This window comes from Urocitellus parryii, chromosome 3 (genome assembly GCF_045843805.1).
Source record: "Urocitellus parryii isolate mUroPar1 chromosome 3, mUroPar1.hap1, whole genome shotgun sequence".
Lineage (NCBI taxonomy): Eukaryota > Metazoa > Chordata > Mammalia > Rodentia > Sciuridae > Urocitellus > Urocitellus parryii.
In genome coordinates, this window is record NC_135533.1 from 23,015,348 (window position 1) to 23,041,042 (window position 25,695).

At 38.0% G+C, this 25,695-nt stretch overlaps 1 protein-coding gene across 1 annotated transcript; it reads left to right on the forward strand.

The window, feature by feature from the left end:
• Nucleotides 1–547: 547 nt before the first annotated feature.
• Nucleotides 548–25,423, forward strand: Zc3hc1 (zinc finger C3HC-type containing 1). The gene is made up of 10 exons (XM_026392786.2): nt 548–699; nt 2,701–2,812; nt 9,101–9,251; nt 9,785–9,868; nt 16,534–16,661; nt 17,803–17,957; nt 19,044–19,287; nt 21,515–21,727; nt 22,337–22,543; nt 25,270–25,423. The coding sequence occupies exons 1-10, from the start codon at nt 554–556 to the stop codon at nt 25,336–25,338; spliced, it is 1,509 nt and encodes a 502-aa protein (XP_026248571.1). The 5' UTR covers nt 548–553; the 3' UTR covers nt 25,339–25,423.
• The last annotated feature ends 272 nt before the right edge of the window (nt 25,424–25,695 follow it).

Here is a 25,695-nt window from a genome sequence, read left to right on the forward strand (position 1 = left end):
CGATTTATTTTATTTTTTAGTTGTAGTTGGACACAATATCTTTATTTTCTTTGTTTATTTTAATGTGGTGCTGAGGATCAAACCCAGGGCCTCTTGCATGCTAGGCAAGGGCTCTACCGCTAAGTCACAACCCCAGCCCGCAATAAATGGTTTTAAAGTAATATCAGCACAATTTTTTTTCCTAAAAACAAACAAACAAAAATCAAACCTTCATATAATTCTCGTACCCCGCTTTTTTGCTTAAAAAAAAAGGCATATAATCTGCAATGATTATTCGGTAAAATACGGTACATTGAGTCCCTTGTCCCCGCTGAAAGCTCTAAAGATTCTTTACCGACCTAAATATTCTGATTAAAAAAGGAACCAATCAACCTAAGTTTGGTCTTAAACAATGCGACCATCCTTAAATCCTCTTCCTAAAAGCACCAGGAAGGGGCGGGTCCTGCGATTAGACTTGCGTGCGAGATTGCTTCAAGAGGCGGATCTTAACCCCTCAGAACGGAAGTTCCTGAGCCTTCAAAGCCGCGGGGAAGCAACTTTGCAACGGACCAACATGGCGGCGTCCAGTGAGGAGCAGGCGTTTGCTTCAGGGGTTGAAAAAAAGTGGGGTACAGTAGTCCGTTCCCCAGAGGGGACCCCTCAGAAAGTCCGGCAGCTGATAGATGAGGGGATTGCCCCAGAAGAGGGAAGCGCAGAAGCGTGAGTTCTAGAGTCAAACCTGGCTCAGGCACTGGGAGAATGGAGATGGCTTGGGGAAGATAGCCCTGGAGCAGGGGCGGATGGTATTGGGGTCCCCTCGATTGGCGACTTGGTCAGTAGGGATGAACAGTTATTGGGACCAGAAGGAGACTGAGACGGCTGGGATAGGTCGACTTAGATCTTCTCAGGATGTACCTGATTTCGCACCACGGGAGGAATTTTGCCATAAATTGTTTTTGGAAGGAAATATAAAAAGAACCGTTAGTTAAGCTCACAAACTTCTTTTAGTTGGGGTTCTTAGTCTTTTTGTGTGTGTGTGTGTCGTATGGAGATATGTTTTTAAAGTGCTTAAAGCAAATAGGGGATTATAAATGAAACCCGTTATGTTGGAATGTAGTTATCAAGACAGTAAAAGAAATTGTTATGCATAACGTGCGTTTTTTTTATTAGAGTTAAATGTTATCTGTAAGTATGTCTACTATCAAACTGTTCTGAAGTAGTAAAGAACATCAACTGTGTTTCGAATTATAGCCAACAACCATAATGTGAGAAAATTGTTTTCATTGGTGACAATAGTTATTGCTCTTGGTGACAGATTTGTAAGTACTGCTTATACTGCGGGTTTTTGTTGTTGTTTTGTTCTTCCCTCATAACTGAAGAAAATGTTGAATCTCAAAGGTTAGTGAACTCAGTGCCGTTTTATTCCCAACTTTATGGATGTTTTGAATTTTTTCCGAGAGGGGCTCGGAATCTTTGAGGAAGATTAGAAAAAAATTGCTTCTTTGAAGCTGTGATTGTTAGTGTAACCCGATTTTTATTAAAATGATACTTGTCTCAGCAATTCCAACACCGATCTCTACTCCCAGGCACCCTTGAAATGGCTTTCATTGAAAATGAACATTGCCGGGCTTTCCCCCCCCCCCTTCTGTAAAATTTTTTCATGAAGTCTCTTAAAGATTCTTACTTTGATTTGAATTGTTTAATTGGTTATTTTTGGAATGGAGCCATCTTCAAAAGAGTCTATTCAGATAGCAATATCAGAGTTACTTTTTCTCCTATTATAACATTGCATTTCAGATTGTATGGTGAATACCTGAGGACTTCAGTTCTTATTTTGTGATTACTAAAATTGTGCCAGGTACTGTTGGAGAACAGTAAATGAGCTAGGAGAATAGCTTGTTGGTATTAGCAGAGTACTGTAGAGGTAGAAATTGACTGAAAATTAGATATGGCTAAACTGTAAAGAATTTTCGATGCTAAGTTAAAGAATTTGGAATCTATTTAGTAAATGTTATAAAATGATTTGAAAAAAAAATTTGACACCAGGAATTGAACCCAGGGGTGCTTAACCACTGAGCTACATCCCCAAACATATTTATTTATTTAGTATATATATTTATTTGTTCTAATTAGTTATACATGACAATGCATTTTGACACATCATACATAGATAGAGTATAAATTCTCATTTATTTGGTTGTACATGATGTAGAGTTACATAGGTTATGTGATCATGTACGCACATAGGGTATTAATGTCCCATTCATTCTATTATCATTCCTACCTCCATGTCCTCTCCTCTCCCTGTTTATTTTTTATTTTGAGACTATGTTGCTGAGGCTGACTTTGAACTTGCAATCCTGCTGCTTCAGCCTCCCCAGCTACTGGAAATGCAGGCTTGAAAAATAGTAAGCAGAGGAATAACATTTCTGAAATGATTTTTTTTTTTTTTGAAAGCTTAAAATCCAGTGTTGGGCGGGGCTGGGGTTGTGGCTGAGTGGTAGAGTACTTGCCTAATATGCATGAAGCACTGGGTTCTATCCTCAATATCACATAAAAATAAAATAAAGATATTTTGTCCACCTAAAACTAAAAAAATAAATATTAAAAAAATCCAGTGTTGGTATGATTGATGGTGATTTGCAGAGAAGCTAGATATGAAACATTTAAGTAGAGTGGTACCATGAAAAGATTACCAACAATTCTATCACTTTGTTTTAGGAGGGATACATCTGCCACATTCCAGTCAGTTAATGGATCACCCCAAGCAGAACAACTTCCATTGGAATCTACAAGCAAAGAAGCCTTCTTTAGCAGAGTAGAAACATTTTCTATATCCTTTTTCAGTACATGTAAGTTGTGCTTTCTACCTGTTCCTGAAGTTTTTATTCCTTCAGGCCATTAATTACATCACTTACTCTGATATTTTAACTTGGTAAGAACTTTTATAGGAAAATTAACATCATAATATGCTATCAATCAAAAGGAATATTTGAGATTATCTGACCTCTTCTTTTTACAGAAGAAAAATTAAAGACCTGAGAAAAGGAAGAATAATAACTAATACTTCTATAGTGTGTTTTCTATAAATTACTACATTTGCTCTTCATCTTAAGCCTTTGAAAATAAGTATTATGATTACTATTATTATACATTTTACAAAGGAGGAAGCAGTCATAACAATAGGTTATATGACTTGCCCAAAACAGTCTTCTAGCAAATGGCAGAGCCAAGACTATAGTTTAATTTTTAAAAAATATTTATTTTTCAGTTGTAGTTGGACACTATACCTTTATTTTATTTATTTATTTATTTTTAGGTTTTGCTGAGGATCAAACTCAGGGGCTCACACATGCTAAGTGAGCGCTCAACCGCTGAGCCACAACCCCAGCCCTTATAGTTTAATTTCTTAAAGACTGTCCTACTCCATTATCTCTTTCTAGATTTTCCTTTGTGTGTTAGTCCTCGTTGTTACATAAAAAATTGCTTTAAAACTTACTGGCTTTGGGCTGAGGTTGTGGCTCAGTGGTGAAGCGCTTGCCTAGCACATGTAAGGCACTGGGTTCAATCCTTAGCACCATAGCAAAATAAATAAATAAAGGTATTGTGTCCATCTACAACTAGTGACTTAAAACAACAAACATTATCTCACAATTTTTGTGGATTCAGAATCTAGGCAAGACTTAGTTGAGTCTCTGGCTCAGTTTCTTACTGAGAGTGCAATCAAGGTCACCTGAGTACAGTCATCTCAAAGCTAAGCCAGGAAACGATCCACTTGTACCCTTTCTCATGATTGTTAGTAGGGTTCGTATTCTCGTGGCTATTGGACCAAGCCTTCAGTTTTGTGCTGCCTGTCAACCAGAGACGACCTCTTGATTCCTTGCTGTGCAGTCCTCTCAGTAGGAACAGTTCATGACTTGGCAGCTGGTTTCCATCAGAATGAGTAAGCAGGGGAGCAAAATGGAAGCTATACTCATTTTTGTAAACTCATCTAAGAAATGGATGCTCTGTCTCTATTAACTGGTGGTAACTCTGCAGGAATCATAGACAGAAGGTGGAAGAAATGGTGGTCCACTCCAAGTACTCCTTTTTTTTTTTTTTTTTTTTTAATATTTATTTTTTAGTTTTCGGCGGACACAACATCTTTGTTTGTATGTGGTGCTGAGGATCAAACCCGGGCCGCACGCATGCCAGGCAAGCGCGCTACGCTTGAGCCACATCCCCAGCCCCAAAGTACTCCTTTTTTGATGACTTTGTCACCCCATGTGCAAGGACCAAAAGGCCCAGCTGCTATTTTTTAGAATTTTTATTTTTATAGTTTTAAAATAGTTAATTTTGTCTCTAAGTTTCCATGGGGGATTGGTTCCGTGGCCCCCTTGGATACCAAAATTCAATGAAGCTTAAAATCCTAATAAAATGGCACAGTATTTGCATATAACCTATGCAACTTTAAGTCATCTAAGTACTATGTAAAATAATTGTTATACTTTATTGGGTAGGGAATAATGACTAGAGAAAGGGTTGTACATGTTCAATAGAAATGCCTTTTCTTTTTTTTTTTTTTTTTTTTTTTAGTATTGGGGATTGAACCTAGGGGCACTTTACCATTGAGCTACATCCTCAACTCCCTTTTAAATTGAGACATGGTCTCACTAAGTTGCCGAGGCTGGCATCAAACTTGAAATCTTCCTGCCTCACCCTGCCAAGTAGCTGGGATTACAGGCATTTACCACTTCACCTGGTTCAAATGCCATTAATTAATTTATTTATGTATGTATGTATGTATGTACTGGGTGTTAAACCCAGGGGGACTTATCCACTGAGTGACATTCCCAGGCTTTAAAGGTTTTTTTTAAATCTGGACACAATATCTTTATTTATTTGATTTATTTATTATGTGGTGCTGAGGATAGAACCCAGTGCCTCACATATGCCAGGTAAGCGCTCTGCTGCTGAGCTATATCCCCCACCCCCTTTTTCATTTTTTATTTTGAGACAGGGTCTTACTGAGTTGCTGAGGCTGGCCTCAAACTTATAATCCTCCTGCCTCAGTCTCCTGAGTCACTGGGATTACAAGCATGAGCTAGTGTCCTCAGTTTAGATGCCATGTTTGTAAAAAATATATATATATTTTTTTTAATACCAGGGATTGAACTCAGGAGCACTCAACCACTGAGCCCTATTTTTGTATTCTATTTAGAGACAAGGTCTCGCTGAGTTGCTTAGCGCCTCACTTTTGCCATCCTTCTACCTCAGCCTCCTAGCCCCTGGGATTACAGGCATATGCCACTGCACCTGGCTAAAAAAGAATGTTTTTGATTCTATATGGATATAGACCTTGAGAATACTAGGGGCTGACTATACAGACTTAGAAAAAGTTTGCATAGATTATAAAGAATATATATTTTTTTAAATATTTATTTTTTAGTTTTCGGCAGACACAACATCTTTGTTTGTATGTGGTGCTGAGGATCGAACCCGGGCTGCACACATGCCAGGCGAGCACGCTACCGTTTGAGCCACATCCCCAGCCCATAAAGAATATTTTTTAAAAACAATTTTTTGTGCCAGGCATGGTGGCACACATCTGTAATCCCAGTGGTGGGGGAGGCTGGGACAGAAGGATCGAGAGTTCAAAGCCAGCCTCAGAGACTGGGGTTGTAGCTCAGTGGTACAGCTCTTCCCTAGCACTTGTGAGGCTGAGTTCAATCCTCAACACCACATAGAAATAAATGAATAAGATAAAGATATTGTGTCCATCTACAACTAAAAATAAAAAATGCAACAGCAAGGCGCTTAGCAACTCAGTGAGACCCTGTCTCTAAATAAAATACAAAAAAGGTCTGGGGATGTGGCTCAGTGGTTGAGTTCCCCTGAGTTCAATCCATGGTACCAAAATTTTTTTTTTTTTCTAGTTGTTTGCAAATAATTTCTTAAAGTGATGCCTCATTTACTCCCAAATAATTCCTACAAACAAGGACTTTTTCCTACATAACCAGAATGTAACAATCAAAAGTAGGAAATTGACATTAAGTTACTACCATGTAATCCTTATACCCCAGGTTTATTTGTTTTTTTTTTTTTTTTTTTCCCTTTGAGATAGGGTCTTGTGAATTGCCCAGGCTGGCCTTGAACTTTGGATCCTTCTGCCTCAACCTCCTGCATTGCTGGGAATATAGGTGTGCAGTCACCACACCTAGCATCCCAGCTTTTATTTGTTTAAGTCAATTGTACTAATAATGTTTTTTCGTAGCAAAAGGATCCAGCTGAGAATCACACATTGCTTTTAGTTGTTGTTAGTCTCCTTTAACCTGGAACATTTTCAGTTTTTCCTTGAATTTCCTGATTTTGATACTTTTGAAAGCATTTGTCTGAGATTTCTTTATGGTTTATATTGAATTATGTACAAGAGTCATGAAGTGATGGTACATTCTCATTGCATTCTGTCATGTGGCACACAATGAAGATTTATCCCTTTAGGTGGTGATCACTTTGATCACTTGATTAAAAGAGTGTTATACTTTTTCATTGTAAAATAATGAATTAAAAAATGTTTCACGGGGAGGTTCTCTGAAATTATATAAATACTCATTCCTCATCAAACTTTTTATTTGGACTCATGGTTTCTTTTTTTTTACTCAGTAGGTTTTATATATATGTAACAATCAGTATATATTTTGATGCTCTAATTGTCTTGTGTTTAGTCAGCGGAATCCCCTTCAGAATGGCTTTTGTGTCTTTTGACATGTCCTCTGTAATTGTTTGATCTTCTTATTGCTTTCTGGGATAAGAAATAATTAAAGGGGCTGGGGATGTGGCTGGAGCCGTGGCGCGCTCGCCTGGCATGCGTGCGGCCTGGGTTCGATCCTCAGCACCACATACAAGGATGTTGTGTCTGCTGAGAACTAAAATAAATAAATAAATTCTCTCTCTCTCTCTCTCTCTCTCTCTCTCTCTCTCTCTCTCTCTCCCTCTCCCTCCCTCCCCCCCTCTCCTCTCTCTTAAAAAAAAAAAAAAGAAATAATTAAAAAATTTTTTTCCTGTAGTGCTGAGAATCAAATCCAGAGCTTTGCACATGCTAGCCAAACATTCTACCACTGAAAACAACATTTTTTTGCTATTATTTTTGGTGATACTAGAGATCAAAGCCAGGAGTGCTTTACCACTGAGCTACATCTCCAGCCCTTTTTAAAAATTTTGAGATATAGTCTTGCTAAATTGTTGAGAGTTGGGTCAAAATTGGAATGAATCTTCCTGCCTCATCCTAGCTACACGATGAATTCTCTCTCTTGGTGCTTGGTTTCAGCATCTTGACATGGGCCGTCCATCTTTATGGACACCCTTTTCACCCCAATTGGGTTCAGCTACCTAGTACTGAGCTGCCTCTTTACATCCTGGCTCACACATCTTCCTTATTTCTCACCTGATGTTTTAAGATGAAATAGCTCAGGAAAGGGAAGGTATTTTAAATCATTTTTTATAGTTGTTTATTGCATTCAATTCTGATTTTGATGCAGTACTTAGATCTATTTCTTTTTTGTTCTCATAGACTATAAATTGATTACCATTTTCTTCTTTTTTTAAATAATTTAGCTTTTTTAATTTTGTTTTTACGTGATGCTGAGAATCAAACCCAGGGCCTCACTTATGCTAGGCAAGCACTTTACCACTGAGCTATAAACCCAGTCCTTGATCACCATTTTAGATATAATAATCAGTTAATCAAGTTAAATGATTCTATAAGTAGGATAATCCCAGTTCCTTTAATATTTATATTTAAATTCTGTTTTCTAGTCTTCATTTATTCTTTTTCAAATGTCCATATCATGCTAGGCATGGTGATGCATGCCCATAATAACAGCTACTAAGAAAACTGAAGTAAGAAGAGGCTGAGCACTGTGGTACATGCCTGTGATCCCAGTGATTTTGGAGGCTGAGGCAAGAGAATAATAAGTTCAAAGTCAATCTCAGCAACTTAGTGAGACCCCGTTAATAACAAATTAAAAAGGGCTGGGGTTATAACTCAGTGGTAAGGTGCCTCTGGGTTCAATCACCAGCACCAAAAAAAATAAAAAAGAAGAAGAAGAAGAAGAAAAAGTTCAAGACCAGTGTCGGTAACATAGCAAGACCCTATCTGAGGGGGGAAAAAATTCTTATAAAACTATAGAACTTTCCTGCCTCACATTTTATGTATTATCATTTATTTATTTATTTTTTTCCTGGTGCTTTATAAAATAAGGGCTGTCAAGGTTGGCAATATAGCTTAGTTGGTAGAGTGCCTGCCTTGCATGTATAAGGCCCTGGGTTCAATTCCTAGCACCACAAAAAAATAAATAAATAAAATAGAATAAAATGAGGACTGTCTAAAAAGGATCTATAAAAGTGAGTGTTGAATAATAAGGATCAATAAATGTTTAAGGACTTAACCTATGCTTGGCTGTTTAACACATGTACTCTGAATAAAATGGACTTGATAACCCTCAAATCATATATGCTCACACAATATATAACAATTAAATTTGGGGGGGATAATAATAATAATAACTATTATTATTTTACCACTTTTATTCTTTGGAAAGTAAAGGTGGATGTGCTACAATTGGAAGACATAGACAAGTTGCAGAAGATATTTCTGCCTTTTTGACTTTGCTCATCCCTTATTGCATAAACAGGTCTTAATGCTTTCACTAGTGTTTTTAAGTATCCAATATTTCAGATAAAATGAAAATGAATGGCTTCTATATTACACCCCACAACCGATAATAAAAGAAACCTTTTTTTTTTTTTTTTAAGATATGGTCTTGGCTATGTTTGTTGCCTAGGACAGTCTCAGCCTCCTAAGTAGTTAGGACTATAGGTAAGCTATAAAACCTTTGAATCATATAAAATACAGAAGCTTCCTACAGAAAAAATTAGGAACTTTTTTCCCCCCTTTGCTTATTACTCAGATGACCTTCATTCTGCAAAGCATATATCTGCTTTAAAAATGGTCTTTACCGTTTGTATTACTGCTTTTCTCCTTAATTTGATGTGTTTATTCTTATATGAATTAAGAATGAGTTTTACTTCTGATTTATTCATGTTAATATACTTGCAGTGTTGTTTTTCTTAACATGAATACTCTTTGAAATGGGCAGGGAAGCCCCCTGAGCTGTCTCCACTCGTCTGTGCAAAATATGGTTGGGTCACAGTTGAGTGTGATATGCTCAAGTGTTCCAGCTGTCAAGCTTTTCTCTGTGCCAGTTTACAGCCAGCTTTTGATTTTGACAGATGTAAGTATAAAACACGGATTATGTTTTCCTCTACTTTTAAAGATACACTAGCTTTTCTCTGGGTGTGTCTGGGAGGGTCACTTTGAGCAAAGAATATATTTCACCATATATAATAAGGTGAATTTGCAGTTGCCTTCACCCTAATTGTTAGTTTCATTCATTACTTTTTTAAAAAATTAAGCTACCCTAGAGTGGACTTGAATCTTGAATTCATGTATTCTAGGTAGCTGATGGCAGTCTGTTTACTTTTTGATTTGAAAATTTATACTTTTAGACAAAGTACTTTCTGAAGTCTCACACTTTGGAACGCCCAGCCTTGTAAATTAAGTGATATATCTTATTTGTTGATTTTAGGATAACAGTTTAGAGCTTTTTCATGGAAAATGTTAAGATGAAATATTTCTACTATTTTTGTGTATTTTTAAATTGTCTTAGTTGTTTCTATTTGTAGTTGTATTTGTACTCTTTAAGGCTTTTGGTTTTTGAATCTATACAGTGTTTTTTTAAGGCATTGCTACCTGTGTGGATTTCAGATAAGGAACGATGTGCTGAGCTGAAGAAATCCTTGTGTACTGCCCATGAGAAGTTCTGTTTTTGGCCAGACAGCCCCTCTCCAGGTACTTATTTCTGAGAATTCTCATTTATTATATCTTCTGGGTCATTGCATTTCTAGTGTTGTCCTTTTGTGTGTTTGTGTGTGTGTGTGTGTGAGAGAGAGAGAGAGAGAAAGAAAGAAACCTAATCTTTCTTTTTCTTCTATTTGTGCTTTTCAAGAACTTGCATTCATTTGTTTTTTAATTTTTTTAAATACATGACAACAGTGGAATGCATTATAATCCTTATTACACATATAGAGCACAATTTTTCATATCTCTGTATATAAAGTATGTTCATGTCAATTTATGCCATTATACATGTACTTTTTTTGCATTATAATTCTTAATACACATATATACCACAATTTTTCATATCTCTGTATATAAGGTATGTTGACACCCAATTCAAGTCTTCATAAGTGTACTTTGTATAATGATGTCCATCATATTCCACCCATCCTTGCTAATCTCCTTTCCCTTCCCTTTCCCTCCCATCCCTCTTCCCTATCTAGAATTAATTTAATCTTCCCATGCTTTCCCTCCCTACCCTACTATGAGTCACCCCCCCTTATATCAGAGAAAACATTTGGCATTTGATTTTTTGGGATTGGCTGACTTCACTTAGCATTATCTTCTCCATCGCCATCCATTTACCTGCAAATATCACGATTATGTTCTTTTTTAATGCTGAGTAATATTCCATTGTATATAAATGCCACATTTTTTTTTACCCATTCATCCACTGAAGGACATCTAGGTTGGCTCCACAGTTTAGCTATTGTGAATTGGGCTGCTATAAACATTAATGTGGCTGTGTTCCTGTAGTATGCTGTTTTTAAGGGTTTTTTGTTGTTGTTGTTGTAGATGGACACAATTTCTTTCTTTCTTTCTTTCTTTCTTTATTAATTATGTGGTGCTGAGGATCGAACCCAGTGCCTCATATGTGCCAGGCAGGCGCTCTACCAATGAGCCACAGCCCCAACCCCTGTATTCATGTATTTTACCACTTATTAAGTGCATAATGTGTATACATTATCCCATTTAATCTTCATAGGGCCTAGGATGTAGATATCGTCAACTGAGCTTTTTTAATTGAGGAAACTAAGAATCAGAGATCCTAAGACAAACTAAAGAGAACCATAACTATGATTTTATCTGATTCCAAACTCTGCTTTTCCCATATACTGTGTAGCTCCAGGTTCTACCAAAGCTTCTTTAGAGGTAAATACATTTTGGTTGTTACAGGAGGCTCACGGGACCCCAAATAAGAATGGTGTCACAACAGAGTGTGGAAAGGCAGGTCCTAGTCTTCTCTCCCCTTTGTGTAAGGGCCATGGCAGGACATAGTCTCCCTGAAATCAGGAACCACTGATGTGTGCACAGAGTGCTTTATAATAAGCCAAACATACAGTATCAGCTAGGATTTTGAAATATTTTGTTGTTTATGCAGACATGTTTCTGCTAAGTAAATTGCTTCAACAGCAGAGCCCTCTGGTGGGGAATCTCACTAAGAGCAGAACAAAATTTTTCAGACCCATGTTTACAAAGCAGAACTGTTCATCTGTATTTGTCATTCCTTGACCATAGAACAGTGCAGTGTAGGTATATTTTTTATTTTAGGAAGACAGCTCACGCTAATTCCAGGGTCACTAATGGCTAGGAATATTCCATGAATGACTACTAAGAGGATAAAATAAATTGAAAGTGACTGTGGATTGTTATCTACCTCTGATGACACTTTCTAAATGGAGTTAACATATGACAAAGATTTCCTACTGTTGGTCTAAATTGTATCACTGTATAGCATAGCTCAGCCCTGTGAGGACTGAAGTCCATCCTTGCCCAGTGCACTGAGTTTAAGTTTATAGGGTCTGCCCAGTGCTCTGTTCATAACTTGTAACTCTTGTAATTATACACATTGCTTTCTTGATCCCATTCACAATTTTACTACCTTGAAGACCTCTAATTCCTATCTAGACCTGTCTTTTGAACTTGATTCATATTTTCAAGTATTCTCTAAATATTTCCACTTATTATTATAGGTACCTGGAACTTAACTTACACAAAGTTGAACTCTTCTCATATACCCAAAGCTTTGCCCAGCTCAGTAAATGGCACTGACCTCTCCATCCATTTGTCCTAAATCCAGAAGTCATTTTTAGCCACCCTTTTCTATCGTCACCCATTGTATCCTATTCATTCTTTCTCCTAAGTAGATCTCAGATATAACTTCTTAATTACACCATTCCTAGTTTGGTTCTTTAACATAAAAGAGATTTTTATGTGGAGAAAGGAATGTGCACACTATTTATGTTGTAATTCGAATTTATTAAGCATACCTATTAATTTTTAAGGTAATTTTTTTCTAATAATTATACAGTTGCTTTAAACATTTAAATGACATTTACTAACTTACTAGGGCTGATTATTTTGAATATGTTCAAACACTTTATAAACAAAATACAAATACATTAATTATGAAACATATTTAAGCTTATTATGTTAAGACGTTTTCATGATGGGTTTCATTTCCTCTCTGTTCTTTTACCTTCATAAGATTTTGCTGTTGCTTTCTTAGTATTATAGCAATCACACAAAACACTAAATTAGAAAATGATTAGAAGGGCCTTGGGACCTGGTTTCTTTTCCCAAATTTTGCCAAACCTAAGCCACTGGTCATCAGAACATGTGCCTTTTTATTGTTAAACATTACTTGATTTTTAAAATCTATACCTTTTCCTTTTATTTTAATTTTACTTTTTTTTTTTTTTTTTTTGTAGTGCTAGAGTTCAAGCCTAGGGTCTCACTCATGCTAGGTAAGCACTCTACCTTTGAAACACACTTCAGCCTGTAACCTGATTCCTTAGTAAAGTAATGTTCCTTAAATTGATGGTGCTGGTTGCATTGGCACACACCTGTAATCCCAGCTACTCAGGAGCTTGAGGCAGAAGGATTACAACTTCAGGAGAGTCAGAGCAATTTTGCAAGACCCTGTCTCAAAATAAAATAAAAGGACTGGGGATGTACCTCAGTGGTAGAGCACTTGCCTAGCATATAGGAAGCCCTGAGTTGAATCCCCACTATCACAAAATGAATAAATAAATTAAGTTAATTGATGGCATGTATTTTGACATATGTGATTATAGTCGTCCATTTTATCCATGAATGCTTGGTTCTAAAACTCCCTTTGATACTAAAACCTGCAGATCCTCAAGGCCTTTATATAAAATGGCATAGTGTTTGTATAAAACCTACTTTCTTCTTCCTATATACCTTAAAGCATCTCTAGATTACTTATGTTACTTAATAGAATATACTGTATCAAATAGTTGTTATAAAAGTCTGTACCTGCTCAGTACAGATTTTTTTCCTTTTTTTTTTGCAGTGGTTGAATCTAGGATGCAGACCCCATGGATTTTGAGGGCTAACTATATTTGAGATGACTTTAAATAATTTGATTTAATCACCCCGAAAAATAGCAAGTACCACTTTCAGTTACTCATTGTAGAATGTTTGCCTAGCACATCATGCAGGGCCCTAGGTTCAATCCCCAGTACTGGGAAAAAGAAAAAGAAAGTATTCCTTTGTTTTCATTTTTTAACTTTTAAAATAATTTCTAAAATTTTGAAAATTTTCAAATATAGACAAGATTTCTACCACCCAGACCCACATAATGCCAACATTTTCTATCTTTGTTTCAAACCATTTAACCTTGCTTGTTTTTATGTGTGTTTTGGGGGAGAGGGGGTTGTGTGTATCTTAGTTATACTTTCCAACTTCACAGTTTCTAATTTTTCTCTTTATTGCTATTCTTTATTTAGTAAGATATCATTCTCATGCTTTCCTTTAGTTTTTTGAACGTTTTAAATTTCTACCTATGTTTCATGATGTGTCAACTTTGGAAATCCACCCCCCCCACCACCAGTGTTTGTTGTTATTACTTATTGTTTGTTTAGTTACTTTTTCTGAGCTGATTCTTTAAAGTACATCTTCTTTATCATAGGTGTTGCTGAAGTCTCTGCTTGGTTAGATGATGATTTGTTCAGAGATTTCCTTAAATGCTTACAAACAATAAGTCCCCCAGTCTTTGTCAAGGAACTCTGTGCTTTGGGTCAAGTGGTCAAGCAAGCAGTTTGCAAATCTGCATTAGGTCTCACTTCCTCCTTGCACAGAGCCACGAACTCAGCCATAGATGAGAGCTTAGGGCCTTTTTAGGTCTTTCCTGAGCTTATGTACAGCCCTATACATTCACATATCTCAGATTCCAAGGAGTGTGTCAGAGCTTTTCAAACCCTCCTATGGCCATCTCAGTTCCCAACTTTTCATTTTAAGGTTTGTGGTCCGTTTGTTGCTTGCCCCCAACTGTTTTGGTTGCCTCAGTTTTTTTTTTTTTTTTTTAAGTGATTCTTCATTTTTTTTAAAGTATTTATTTTTTTAGGTGGACACAATATCTTTATTTCATTTTTATGTGGTGCTGAGAATTTAACCCAGTGCCCCACGCATGCTAGGCGAGCACGCTACCACTTTAGCCACATCCCCAGCCCTTGGTTGCCTCGGTTTAACTATGATGCTAAATATTTGCTTAAAACAACTGTTCATAAAAACCATTCTCAGGAAAAGAAGGCTTCTCATATGCTAGACAAGTGCTGTACTACTGATTTCACTGGGCCAATATGATTTTTCATGTACTGTTAGATCGTATAATAACAGTCTCTAAGATGGGGCTTTGGAGGAGCAAAGCTCCCCAATGTCCTCTTCCAAGGCTGTTAAGCTGCTGATTTGCACCATGATTGTGGAACTCTTGGTTTTCTGGGCTATATGGAGGATCTAAGCTGGGGAAAGAAGGATGGAAACAATACAAATTAAAATGCCATAAGTTCATTTTCCAAGCTGACTAGAGCCTTTATTCTTATCAAGATTCTGCCATTTTTTCTTGAATAAACACTTCCCAGATTATTGCAAGCCTTTGGTTAAATTTGAGAATGCTAAGAAAGTATTGTTACAATTTTGCCAACATTCTTATTGCTTTTATAGGAGACAGGATTTTCAGAGGTTCTCAGTCCACCATTCCCACAAGGACATCCTACAGAGAAGCAAGAGACATGTACTTAACAGAAAAAAGTACTCAATACATCAGTGCTCTCCTACTTACTAAAATTGATTTAAAATTAACAATTAGCTAGGTGCAGTGGTGCATATGTGTCATTCCAGCTACTTGTGATCTTAGTCTAGGAGATTAAGGCAGGAGGATCACAAATTCAAGGCCAGACTGGGTTACTTTGGTAGACCCTGTCTCCAAATAAAATAAAAAGGGCTGGGGATGTAGTTCAGTGGTGGAGCCACTCCACTTGCCTAGCTTGAGCAGTGCCTTAGTTCAGTCCTAGGACGGCAAAAAAATGTTACTCTTTTATGCTTGTTTGTATTGTATTTGTTTGCATATCATTAAGAATTCATAGCCTTTCAAAAGCATTTTATTTTAATTATAAGTTATTTTCTTATTTGAGTTTCAAGGTATTCATAGCTGGAAATAATGGATTGATTTCCTTTAAACTGGCTCTTCTGAACTTTCAACATTTTCTCTAACATTCTTGAAAGCATCCTGCTTGGCAGCAGCAGACTTCTATTCTGGATACAACTTGATTTATTTTCCCTACCCCACAATGTGAAATCAGCAGCTCTCTCAAGAGCTTGATCCTTTTACTAGCATTAGAATAGTATTAGAGACCAAAATCTGATTGCTAATGAGGCCTATAATTATTGGACAGAAGTGCTACTGTTACTATTAATACAAAATAAACTAAAATATTTAGAGATACAAATTGGTAAGTTTTCACATATGACATATGTGTACACCCTTGAAATCATCACTGCTAAATATTTTTATTCTTTTTATTTATTTTTTTGGTGATGCTGGGGATTAAACCCAGGGAAGGCCTTGTAAGTGCTCTGCAGGTGATCCTAGGTACATCCCTAGCTGATGGATACTTTTTTTTTTTTTTAATTTGTAATGTTTATTTTTCAGTTTTTGGCAGACACAACATCTTTGTTTGTATGTGGTGCTGAAGATTGAACTCCAGGCTGCACGCATGCAAAGCGAGCACGCTACTGCTTGAGCCACATCCCCAGCCCTGCTGGATACTTTTTAAATAATCAGTTTAGGATGACACGTGAAATCTCATGTGTGTCGCGGAGGGTGGTACTGGGGATTGAACCCAGGGTCACTACCACTAAGCTACGTCCCCAGCCCTTATTATTTTTCATTTGAGACAGATCTCACTAAGTTTACCTCAAACTTATGATCCTTCTGCCTCAGCCTCCCTAGTTGCTGAGATTACAGGCATGGCCACCATGACTGGTCAAAATATATTTTCATTCTTCGTCAGAGCTGATTAATTGTGGGTTCTACTAATTATTCTTGGCCAAATAGCCTAGTCTCCTTAGGAAGTACCTCAGCAAGACCTTTATGTCCTCAATGTGCATTTGCCAGTGTACCAGATTCCATAGATGAAGATGAAGATAGGGTTTATCTATAGGTTTTTTTCCTTCCTGGCTCACAATAAGTTATGTATCTGACAGCTTGGTAGTTGTTATAAAAGGCTGGTTCTCTAAGCTTTGTCACCTATTTGAGCCTCTGTGTTTTTTTATTTTGTATACCAATATCATCTTCCTGTTTACTTTTTCCATAGATCGATTTGGGATGTTACCATTAGATGAGCCTGCTGTTCTTATTAGTGAATTCCTAGATCGTTTTCAAAACCTTTGTCACTTGGACCTCCAGCTTCCTTCCCTGAGGCCAGAGGACTTGAAAACTATGGTGAGTTTTTCTTGGCTAGGTTGTAGTGACCTCCACTTGTCATCAGCATTTGTATATGAAATAATTCTTTTAATGACAAAATGGTGCAGATTGTTAGGAAGAGAACAACTCATTCATTTCTCATCTGATCTTTTCGATTTCAACCAGAAAGTGACTATTGAGGGTTGAAGCAAATAAGTTCCACTTAAATGTTTAGGTATGATTCTTGAAGTGGCAAATTTAATTTTATCTTGATTAGTTACTTATATTGCTTAACAGAAGACACTGACATGTGACTGCATATCATTTTTTGCATATAATTTTCCATAGTGATAGAGGTCAAGTAATAAACTCTTCCTGTGAATAGAAGTGTTGAAATACTCTGGCCCATCTGTACTTTGAAATTGCATATTTACTATCCCATTTCATTAGCCTGTTAGTGCTGTGAGGAAAAGCTATATTATAGGAAATAGCAGCTTATTTTAGTCATCTATTACACTACTGTGACTAAAGGACCCAAACCAGAAGAACTATAGAGGAGGAAAAGTTTATTTGAAGTGCTCACAATTTCAGAGGTCTCAGTCTATAGATAGCTGGCTCCATTCCTCAGGGCTCCAGTGAGACTGAACATCATGGTGGAAGACAGTGTGGCAGAGGGAACCAGCTCACGTGATGATCAGGAAGCAGAGAGGGAGAGACTCCTCTGCAGATTCAAAATACATACCCCATAGCCATGACCCCATAAATTATTTCCTCCAACCACACCCACCCATATCCAGTCATCAGTTAATCCCATCAGGGATTAATTAACTGATTGGGTTAAGGTTATGACCCAATCAGTTCTCTTACATTGTCTCACACATGAGCTTTTGGGGGACACCTCAGCAACCGAGTAAGACCCTGTCTCAAAATTTTAAAAAAAAATGTGGCTCACTAGCAGACCACCTCTGGGTTCAATCCCTAGGACCATAGGAGAAAAATAAAGCTGCTGTGTGATTCCTAGCCCTGCCTAAAATAAATCTTCTCTATGAGGTCAGTCTCATCATATTTGTCATTTTTTTCCCCTGATTTTTGCCTTGTACCATATAAGTACATCATATGAATGATTTTTCTTTGTATAATGGTAGAAACTTGAAGGTTTTTTATCTTGGTTTCTTTGTAGTGCTTGACAGAAGACAAGATCAGTCTTCTGTTACACCTGCTTGAAGATGAACTTGATCACCGAACTGAAGAGAGAAAAACTCCAAGCAAGTTAGGCTCCGACATCCAAGTCCACATCACTGCTTGTGTTCTCTCTCTGTGTGGCTGGGCATGTAGGTCAGTCAGCAAATTTTGCCTGAGGGCATAAGCAGTGATGATGGCATACACCCATATGTATATCATTCACTTATAGTATTTGGAAATCACATGATGTTTCCAGTGAGAAAACAGAAGCAAGAGAAAAGTGAGGGGAGGAGTGGGATGGGTGCGGGATAGATAATAAGAATTAGTAACAAAGAGAATTAGAACTTGGGGATTCCTTGTGTTCACACTTGAACTTTGTTTCTTGTACTGTAACTATCTAGGTATATTCCTATAAGCAGTGCCTTTTTGAAAATAGAAAATAAGCTATTTTTAGAAAGAAAAAGCAGTGTAATTGAGTAAAAACTACCAGAGATTGGTGGGGGATGCAAGTGTAACCAGATAGAACACTTTCCTAGCATGTGCAAAAAACCCTGGGTTCAGTCCCCAGCATCCCCTAAAATTTCGGAAACACCAGTTGGTATCCCCTTGCCCTATGCTGATGTGTTTTTTTGTTGTTGTTGTTGTTGTTGTTTTAACTGCTCAATTTGGCAGAGACTGCCTCTGAGATAGAAGATTTTTGAAACAAAATTTTTTTTGGCCCCCAATGGGGAGCAAAGCTAGGCAGGGCCTCACACACCCTAGGTGAGTGCTATGCCACTGAGCCGTGTCTCTTTTGATTTTTTGTATTTGAAACAGGGTGTTAACAAGTTGCTGAGATTGGCTGAAACTTGCAATCCTCCTGCCTCAGCCTCCCAGATTGCTTGGATTGCCGGCATGCACCACCATGCCTGGTTTGATTTACCTTTGATATGCTTTCTTTGGTAGATTAGGAAAAAGTTTAAAGAGGGACAGGACAATTTTATAAAATGTACTTCCTACATAGCCTTGCCATAGAGAGCACACCAAGACCTGCAGACCTTTCTACAAGAAATAATGTAAGAGGTGATGGAGAGACATAGGAAGATGACTGTCCTCAGATCAGAGGATGTAAGGACATGGTTTCCAGTTCCCTGAACCACTGAGATTTTTTTGTTGAGATGAACCATACTCACATTACACTTGGTCACATAGAAGTGTTATCCTTCAGAAAGACCCAGCTTGTTTTCCATTTCTTCCTAGTTCTGCTTTGGAACCCATGCAGCTCTCCCTGATAACATGTTCACAGTGTATGAGGAAGGTGGGGCTCTGGGGCTTCCAGCAGATCGAATCATCCATGACTGACCTGGATACATCCTTTGGCCCAACCAACTCTCCAGTCCCAGGCCCTGAAGGTCGTCCAGAGCGCTTCCCTCTGGTGCCTGAATCGCCTCGGAGGATGATGACCAGGAGCCAGGATGCCACATTTTCCCCAGGCTCAGAGCAGGTATTGACTTAACTTGTGTGAGGTGGACATTTTAAAGACATTGTTGCCAAAAGTGTTGGTGGTAGAAAGTGGAAAATTGGTGGGTAGGTTTCACTTCTGGCCATATTGATCAGAGTATTATGTCATTTTTCTGTTCATCAATTGAGAAGCTAAATTTGTTATAGAAATTCAATAAAGAAATATAGTATTCTTAGAAGAGTGTACTTATGTAGGCAATTCAAAAACTAAAAGAATTTTTTTTTTTTTTTTGGTGGTGGTATTGGGGATTGAACCCAGGGTGGTAAGTACCCATTGAGCTTTATCCCTAGCCCTTTTGTAAATTTTTTTAAAAATATTTTTTAGTTGTCAATGGTCCTTTATTTATTTATATGCAGTGCTGAGAATCGAACCCAGTGCCTCAAACATGCTAGGCAAGCGTTCTACCACTGAGCCATAAGCCCAGCCCCTTTTTGTAAATTTTGAGACAGGGTCTTGCTAAGTTGCTGAGGTTGGCCTTTAATTTACAACCCTCCTGCCTCAGCTACCTAAATACCTGGGATTACAGGAATGCACTGCTGTGTCTGGCAGAAACTAAATTTTTATTCATTTATTTGTAGTTCCAGAAATTGAATCTAGGAGCACTCTACTGTGGAGCCACATTGCCTTCTGTTTTGTTTTGTTTTATTTGAGACAGGATTTGACTTAGTTGCTGAAGCTGACCTGGAATTTGTGATTCTCCTGCCTCTGCTTCCCAAGTCACTGAAATTATAGGCTTGTGTCACTGCACACTGCTCCAAATAATTTTTTATATATATTTATTTTTAGGTGTAGATAGACACAACACAATGCCTTTATTTTTATGTGGTGCTGAGACTCGAACCCAGGTCCTGCCCATATTAGGCAAGCGCTCTACCACTGAGCCACAATCCCAGCCCTCCAAATAATTTTTTAGTAATGTTTTGTTTTGTTTGTACTGGGGAATTGAACCCAGGGACTCTTTACCACTGAGCTACATCCCCCACCCTACACTCCCTCCTTTTTTTGAGACAGGGTCTCAATTGCTTAGTGCCTTGCTATGTTGCTAAGGCTGGCCTCAAACTTGGAATCCTCCTGCCTCAGTTTCCCATGTCACTGGGATTATAGTCATATGTAACCACAGACAGCCTAAATTATTTTCTTTCTTTTTTTTTAATGTATTTATTTTAATTAGGTACATATGACAGAAGAATGCATTTTGACTCATTGTAAACAATTGCAGCACAACTGTTCATTTCTCTGATTGTACACAATGTAGCTTCACACCAGTCATACATGTGCCTAGGGTAAGGTCCATCACCTTCCACCATCTTTCCTACCCCCATACCCTCTGCTCCCTTCATCCCCTTTGCCCAATCAGAGTTCCTCCATTTTTCCCATGCCCTCCCCCATTATGGATCAGCATCCACTTATCAGACAGAACATTTGCCCTTTAGATTTTTGGTATTGGCTTACTTCACTTAGCATGATATTCTCCAACTCCATTCGTTTACTTGCAAATGCTGAGTAATATAATAATTTTATTCTCTTTTAATGCTGAGTAATATTTTAGTGTGTGTGTGTGTGTGTGTGTGTTTGTGTATGTATCACAGTTTATTTATCTATTCATCTCTTAAAGCGCATCTAGGTTGCTTCCACAATTTAGCTATATGCTGATTTTAAGTCCTTTGGGTATATATGAGGAGTGGGATAGCTGGGTCAAATGGTGGTTCCATTCCAAGTTTTCTGAAAGACTTGCTTTCCAGAGTAGTTGCACCAATTTGCAGTCCCACTGGCAATATATGAGTGTGCCTTTTCCCCTACATCCTCACCAACACTTATTGTTGTTTGTATTATTGATAACTGCCATTCTGACTGGCGTGAAGTGAAATCTTAGTTTTGAGTAGTTTTGATTTGCATTTCTGTGATTACTAGAGATGTTGAACATTTTTTCATATATTTGTTGATCGGATGTACGTCTTCTGAGAAGTGTCTGTTTAGCTCCTTAGCACATTTATTAATTGGGTTGTTTGTTTTTTTGGTGTTAAGTTTTTTGAGTTTTTTATATATCCTGGAGACTAAATTATTTTCAATGTACCAATTAAAGATTTTCTCTGAAACCTAATATATTTATAACTTAAACTATAAAATACTTGATTTCATATGTTTTAAGAAATACTTCTGGCCATAATCATCAACGTGATGCATGGACTTTCCTTTATTTCCTCTTCAGGTTGAAAAGAGCCCTAGTCCCATTGTCTCCCGAACCCGGAGCTGGGATTCTTCTAGTCCTGTTGATCGGCCTGAGCCGGAGGCAGCCAGCCCCACCACCAGAACCCGGCCAGTGACTCGAAGCATGGGAACAGGAGACTCTGCTGGCCTGGAAGTACCCTCCAGTCCCCTCCGGAAAGCCAAACGAGCTCGCCTCTGCTCTTCCAGCAGCTCAGTGAGTCCACCTTCTCATGTAGCCATCACTGAGCACAAACAGCAGGCTGTGCTCTCACCACGCAGCACTGAGACACAAGCGTGAATCACCCCGGGTCCTCTGGCTAAAGGTAGACTGCGTGAATAGGGTTAAAGATGAAATAGGTGACCAAAGGGAAAAGATTGAAGGGTTTTGTCATTTGTTCCTTTGGGTAGACTCTGGAGAGGTAATAAATATTTAAGGCTAATGGTACAGCAGTGAGGTGGGGGGACAAAGCTGATAAGGTAGTTTGTTTTAACACAAAAGGACTGAAAGGAATGGGCTGGGGTTGTGGCTCAGCAGTAGAGCACTCGCTTAGCACGTGTGAGGCCCTGGGTTTGATCCTCAGCACCACATAAAAATAAATAAATAGAGATATTGTGACCAACTACAACTAAAGAATAAATATAAAAAAAAAAAAGGACTGAAAGGAAAATAAAAAAAGACAGAATTTAAAAGCATTAAAACTAGAAGTGAGGACAATTATGAGATTTTGGACTTTATGACTAATAATATGCCTATAATAATATTCCTCCCTGAAGAGACATAGCATCTACCCTTCATTAACACTCTCTCTTCCTCCTCCCTCAGGACACATCTTCCCGGAGCTTCTTTGATCCCACCTCTCAGCACAGAGACTGGTGCCCTTGGGTGAATATCACACTAGGCAAAGAGTCTAGGGAGAATGATGGAACAGAGCTTGATGCCAGCACCCCAGCAGAGCCGGGCTGGAAGACAGTGCTGACCATCCTGTTGGCCCACAAACAGTCTAATCAGCCAGCTGAAACAGACTCCATGGTGAGATAAGCTGTTGCCCTGCTTGTATGCAGCACTTGCTCTTTATGGGATAAGCAGTAGCAGTTAGTCCTATAATTAGCACCCTGCCTGCCTTCAGCTTTCCTAAGTCTTGTAGACTTATTCTGATTTATCCTAAAGAAAGGCATGGAAGTGGTCAGTCTTTCTGCGGCTTAGTATATGGCATTCCATCAAATTCTGTTAAGTTCTTTGTTCTCTCAAATAAAATGACTCAAAGTGGAAAAGTAATACAGAAACAGAAATAGAGGAATAGGCAGCTGCTGTGGCCTCATGTTGCAGCGCAGCTGCTTTCTCCATCAGTTGCTGTCACTTGCCTTTGAAGCCTGGCCCGATAACGTAGCCTTTGGATCTGTGCTCTGACACCAAGCCAGTTTCTTTACTCCCTGTATCAGTCAGGCATGTGCGTTGGACCATCATTAGCCATCACAGTCATGGCTACTGTGGTTAACAAATGTGGGTACATGCAAAGCCATCGTCAAGAATGAGAGTGATGTGTGTCCTTAGTGTCCACCATGATTCCCTAATGGAGTGTTAAGAACTATTTTGTTTTGTTTCCCTTTGCGGACTTACTTTCATATTCGCCTAAAAGTTACTGATCTCTACACCCTCCAAGGTCAAAGCAAAGTAATACCTGCCAGCCAGTGTTCCCAAATTCATGGTTTTGTAGGGTCTTAGGAAGCCACTGGAAGGAGCTGCACTGATGCTTTTTTTGGTACTAGAGATCGAACCCAGGGGCACTCTATCATTGAGCTACATCCCCAGCACTTTTTATTTTTACTTTTTTCTTTTTGAGACCAGGTCTCATTAAGCTGCTGAGTCTGGGTCCCAAGTTGCTGGAATTATGGGAGTATGCTGCCACTCCCAGCTTGTACTGATGCTTAAAGCCCAGCAATGAACAATGTATATTAGTGCCTTTAGAAAATATGTAGATGAATGTGTCCAAGTGTTTGCAGGAAAAAAAAAATCACTTCTTTTCAATTTAAAAACTTTTGGAATTGTGTAAAGCTATTTAAAGAAAAATATTTGCCCAACTATTCAATTTGGAGTTATTAAATCTATATTTGCACATAAGTTCTCTCTACCTAGACCTTTAGGAAGTAATATTTTGGCAGTTTTACTAACAGTTCCCTCTGTTACTGTTATATCAAAAAGAAACCACACAGAGTTAGGTTTTTCATTCGTTTGTAGAAAATGTTGGCCTCATAATTGGCCCTGGATTCTGGGGCTCTTAGAATTCTTTTTAGTAGCATGTCTTTTAATCTTCCCACCAGCTGCTATGACTGGGTGAAACAAAGCTTGATGGGGCTATGGTGAAGGAGCTTGATGTTGGAAAAAGTTTATACTATTTTTTTTTTCAACTTTGTTTCTTTCAGTTTTTTTTTTTTTTTTAAGAGAGAGGGAGAGAGAGAGAGAGAGAGAATTTTTAATATTTATTTTTTAGTTTTCGGCGGACACAACATCTTTGTTTGTATGTGGTGCTGAGGATCGAACCCGGGCCGCACGCATGCCAGGCGAGCGCGCTACCGCTTGAGCCACATCCCTAGCCCCATCTTTCAGTTTTTTACTAAACTAAATTCCCTTAATTCCTTGAGTCAGAGCTCAAACTTTTCCTCCTGGCTCCTCGTTTTATTGAAAATTTCATCCCACAAAGAGGAAAGGAAAACAGTAGAAATGCCATCTTATATGAGAAACTGGAGGTTATTTTATGGCTCATCTTACTAAATATTCTTTTTTCTCTTACTGAAGTTCTTGCTGTGTGAAATATCTGCTGTTTATTATCTCAAAGACAGAGAGAACCAAGTGTTCTGATTACCGAGAACTTTTATCTTCTAATGAATTGCTTTGTCTCCTGTAACACTATTTCTCAGAATCTCAGAGCACTTGATAGGTATGATCTAGTGGCAATGAGAGTCTTCCTATTTTTAGCTCTGCTGGCTAAAAATGAAGCTGAGAAAGTCAAGGTCATAGTTTAGACTCTTAGGGGTTATTCAACGTTTATTTCTTGGCCTTGGATTATACTGTTAATCCCAAGTAGGTAGGTTCCAGGTAAATTTGAATCCTGTTCACAAGAAATAATGAACTTGGGTCATTTGAACATCATGAATTTTTTAAAAAATGCTAAATGAATGTGTGCTCTATTAATGGTAGGTCAGAAGTGTCATCATCACATAGAAAGATTAGACACTTAGAAAAGATGATGAGCCATGTTTGTTGCCTCAGTTTGTTAAAAGCAGTCTGACAGTAGAACAAAGGCTTCTTGATTTCATTTAATCTTAACTGTACATTATAGCATATTATAAAATGGGTTTGTATTCAGTCCTAGATATATTTTGATCATTGTAGAAGAAATTTATAGATTCTGATATTGTAGAGTCTAAAAAAAAATAGTGTAAACTTTTTTTTTTTTAAAGGGAGAGAAGTGGGCATCTTTTTTTTTTTTGAGAATTTTAATATTTTTCAGCGGACACAACATCTTTGTTTGTATGTAGTGCTGAGGATTGAACCCGGGCCGCACGCATGCCAGGCGAGCGCGCTATCACTTGAGCCACATCCCCAGCCCTAGTGTAAACTTTTTTCCAACATCAAACTCATTCACCCCAGCCCCCTTAAGCTTTGTGTTGTCTAGTTAGATAAAACTGTTATGTATTATTTGTTATTTGTCTCTATATAAGAATTTAATCCTAATAATAATCTTTTTCTACCAATAGAGTCTCTCTGAAAAATCAAGAAAAGTATTCCGAATATTCCGACAGTGGGAATCTTTATGCTCATCCTGAAGCTACTCTACCCTGTTCCTGGAGAAAACTGAAATGAGAGTGACTTTTTGAAAAATAAAACCTGAATTTTCTTTGGGTCAGCTGATACTCTTTTTCTCCATTCTGGTTTAATCATAAAGAGCCCCTGCCATTGCAGAGGTAGTGAGCGTCAACGATCTGCATGTTTAACAGGAGACCCATTTCCCTGTGGGGATGTGGACAGGATAAGGTACTGCAAACCCAGTTCTATTAAAGGACTGTGAGGCTACAAAACTAGATGGAAGACCCAGGAACATGCATTTCAGCAGCTTTAGTGTGGGCAGTGTTTCAAGGACTGTATATCCCAGGATTTGACAGTGTGTGTTATTAAAGTATTTG